Source organism: Diceros bicornis, unplaced genomic scaffold (assembly GCF_020826845.1).
Source record: "Diceros bicornis minor isolate mBicDic1 unplaced genomic scaffold, mDicBic1.mat.cur scaffold_199_ctg1, whole genome shotgun sequence".
Taxonomy (NCBI): domain Eukaryota; kingdom Metazoa; phylum Chordata; class Mammalia; order Perissodactyla; family Rhinocerotidae; genus Diceros; species Diceros bicornis.
In genome coordinates this window covers 533,514-537,048 of record NW_026691090.1, presented here as the reverse complement: position 1 = coordinate 537,048, position 3,535 = coordinate 533,514, and the positions used below count along the sequence as shown (strand labels likewise).

The window sequence follows — 3,535 nt, the reverse complement described above, 5'->3', positions numbered from 1 at the left end:
GGCCTCAACACACCCCGAGAGTCCAGAGGACAGGGCCTTGGTCAGAGGTGTGTCTGGAGGAGGAGTGAAGGCCGGGGGCCAGGGCCTCTGGCTGGGAGGGGGAGTGGTCTCTCCTCTGTGGCCCCTGAGCAAGTCACCACCCCTCTGTGGGCCTCGGTCTCCTCATCTGGGAAATGGAGGGAGATGATCTGTGGTGCAGGCCTCACAGGGGTGATGAGGTACAAGGGGGAGAGGAATGTGCAGCGGCTTTGTGCTCCTCCTCCTCGAGGGGGGAGGGGAGAGCACTGGTGACAGTCAGATGACACAGTCCTCAGGGGACCCTGGGAGGCATGGGAGTCCTCCTCACACTTTCTTGAGGAGGAGAGAGGCTTAGGGGCCTAGGCAGGCCTGAGGGCACAGAGGAGGGAGTGTTGGAGCTGGGAGTGATCTAGAATCAGATCACTCTGGAATGGGAGCCGCCATAGACATCAGATGTCCAGGGTCCAGGATCAGGGGCCTGGGAGACACAGGGAAGGTAGCATGGCCTCCCTGAGCCTGTCCTTGACCCTGCAGGAGGTGAATTCTGTGTGGGCCACCCAAGAGATGGACCCCCAGGGAGCCCAGGAGAGGCAGCAGCAGCAGGTGAGGGGGCCTGAGGGGGAGGGTCCAGGTGTCAGAGGAGGGGGTCTCACCCCTCACGGCTGGAGGCCTCCCCAAGAGAGGGGTCCCTCCTCCTCCAGCCCAGCTCCTGGAGCCCCAGAGCCTGAAATGCCTGCCCTGGAAGTGACCAGGAGGAGGCCTGGAATGGCTGGGCGCAAGATGGATTTGCGGGGGGAGTGGCAGGGACCGCACACCCTGGGATTTGCCAAAAGCCGCCCCTGGTAGCTGACGGGGGACGTTGGGTGGTCCTGGAGGGTGCAACAGGGGGGAGGCTGCTGAGGGTCCTAGGCTGCTCTCTGTGGGAGTCTGCGGTGGGCAGGAGGCTGGGGTGAAGGGATTTGGGGGAGGGTCCATGGGGGCACCTGAGAGCTGGGACTCATCCCCACTCCCACCCTGATTTCACAGGGTGTCGTCCCCTTCCTGGGCACGTTCCTCAATCACCTGAAACTGCTGGACATTGGGATGGAGGATGATCTACAAGTGAGTGAGCCTGGAGGTGGGGCCAGGGAGCAGGATCCTGTGGTTTGGGAGGCGAGAGCCTTGCACTGGGCCCTGAGCTCTCTGTACCTGGCAAACCTCCTCTCATGAGAGCATCATGGCCACCCCTGGGAGCTAGGGAGTCAGAGTCAGGCCCGTCTTAGTGATGCGTGAATGGAGGCTCCGCGTAAGCCCCCTACCAGGCTCTCAGGACTAGTGAAGCTCATAGCTGCCTGCCTGCAAAGCTGCAGGAGGCTGTGTCTGAGCTGGATTCAGCCTCCCCCTTGGGCCCTGCCCCTGGGGGAGTGCCATCAGCCCCTGCAAGTGAGGAAGCACATCTGTGGTCCAGCTGTCCCTTTTTGCCTGAGGCCTCAGTCTTCCCGTCTGTCATCAGAAATGGGTGGGCTGCAAGGTCTCTGGCTTCAGCTCCCCTGTCCCTCCTGCTCTGGAGCCCAGAGCCTGGCCCAGTGTCAAGTTCTCTTTGTGGAAGGTCTGCCCTCTGCTGGGCCCTGACATTCCTGCAGCCTGAGAAGGGGTGGGATGGGGGCTGGTTATGGGCTTAGGGGGCCGTTACTGATGGACATTGGCTGTCTCCCTTCCAGGGAAATCTGGTCAACTTCCAGAAATGGCGTGAGGTCAGCAGCTGTGGGGAGGGTGGGGAAGTGGAAATCACAGACCTCCCGTGGCAAGATGTCACGTGTCCTCATCCCTCGGGTCTTATATTTGTTGGGACAGTTAGATGCTACAAAGCTGGGAATCCCATCACGTTGGCGGGTGCGGGAGGGGCTGGCATCAAGGACACCTTCCTGGATGAGGAACTAATTCAAGCCAACTGTGAGGACAGGCAAGTCCTGAATGGAGTGGGAAGGAAGGAGGGTTCCCGAGTGAGCACAGACCCCAGACCAGATCCTCACTCCGCACAAGTCCCTGGCAGGGTTCCCCACCCGGGACCTGTCTGCATCCTGTCCTTCCTCCCAGAAATACAAAGTCATTAGGAAGATCCAGCTGCTCCAGCAGGCTGCAAGTGAATATGACCTGAATCCCGAGGAGCGATTTGGGGCCTGGTTCCAGGCGATGGAGCCCCTCAGTGTTGATGAGAGGTGAGGGGCACAGGAGTTGGGTGAGGGCAGGCCAGACTCTCTCGGCCGGCCGGCTGCAGAGCGTGGGGCCTGGCTCCCTGATCAGCCCCAGACCTCATTGCGTGGTGACCCATGGGGCACCGGGACTCAGCTGCTGGCAGGCTCTGGGAGGGACACCTGAGGTGCGGCTCCTGGTAGCTCACAGGCCACTCTGTCCTGTAGCTACTGCCTCTCCTGCCGGCTGGAGCCCACACACCAGAAGACGAGCAAAATGCGGCTCTTCAGGAGAAAGAGGAACCGGACATCCTCCAGTTCAGGGCCGAGTGAGTGTCAGGAGCAGCAGCGACTGAATCCAGGGGCTCAGTACAGCTTCGGGCTAAGCATGGGCCTGGATCCCAGCTCCAGTGCTGGCCAGGCCTGGGACAGGCCGCTCCCCTCTCCTCTCTGGGACTCGGTTGCCTCCTCTTAAATGAGTGATGCTAAATGATGCCTCCCCCATCAGGGACAAACGAGGTGCTGTTGATGGACTGAGCACTCGGCACAGGGTTTGGATAAGAGTGTTGTGGGGCAGGGAGGTGTGCCGTGAATCTCAGGAAGGTTCCCCAAAATAGTCTGTTTCTTCTCTTCAGCCACCGTGCCCTTGGCAAGGAGCCATAACCCTCTGGAGACCACAAGTGCAGCTCCTCCTGAGCAGCAGGGCCACTGGGACCCTCGGGGTGCACCGGGTCAGCTCTTCCCCCCCCACCCCAAGTGAAGGAGGACATCTGAAGACTTTCCCTGGTTTCCCCTAAAGCCCCAGGCGGAGGGCACGACCCCCCTCCAAATCCCTGACATCTGCACCCCAGGGACTGTTTATCCATTGAGGAGGAGCATTAGTATATGTTTAAGAGTAAATATCAGATTTGAATGTTGCAGTAAGTTCTGTTTCTGTCACAGCCTGGGTGTTGTGGTGTGGTTCTTTCACTGCTTATGCTCATGTAAATGAGACACAGAATCTCACATTCCGCCTTGAATTAAGAACTCATGTATGGTCAGAGCTTATGGTATGTGGGAGAAGGGAGGACGGCCAGTCCCCTCCCTGGCTACTGAATGACACCCTCAAGTCCCCCTTCCTCAGAGGACAGGTGCATTTCAGTGTGGTTCACCTGGGCCAGGAGCAGAGACAGCCCCTCAGATCTCCCTGGATGTAGAGGTTGGAGGGACTTTCCCAGGCAGAGCAACAACCACTGAAATGTAGATGTCTTTCAAATACCACTTGCCAGGACCATGTCCTTCCCCAGGGCAGCGGCTGTGTTTCTACAGCTTTCCAGGAAGAAGGATGTTTTCTGCTTCTCCCATTG

The 3,535-nt window shown here is 59.3% G+C and overlaps 1 protein-coding gene across 2 annotated transcripts; it reads left to right on the top strand.

The window, feature by feature from the left end:
* Positions 1–570: 570 nt before the first annotated feature.
* LOC131402640 (ral guanine nucleotide dissociation stimulator-like) lies at positions 571–3,102 on the top strand. 2 transcript variants are annotated; one of them, XM_058537270.1, is made up of 5 exons: positions 571–621; positions 1,045–1,119; positions 2,095–2,216; positions 2,418–2,518; positions 2,825–3,102. In XM_058537270.1, the coding sequence occupies exons 1-5, from the start codon at positions 583–585 to the stop codon at positions 2,947–2,949; spliced, it is 462 nt and encodes a 153-aa protein (XP_058393253.1). In that variant the 5' UTR covers positions 571–582; the 3' UTR covers positions 2,950–3,102. The 2 variants fall into 2 exon arrangements, with proteins under 2 accessions (XP_058393253.1, XP_058393252.1); XM_058537269.1 differs by having other exon boundaries at positions 2,807–3,102.
* Positions 3,103–3,535: the final 433 nt, after the last annotated feature.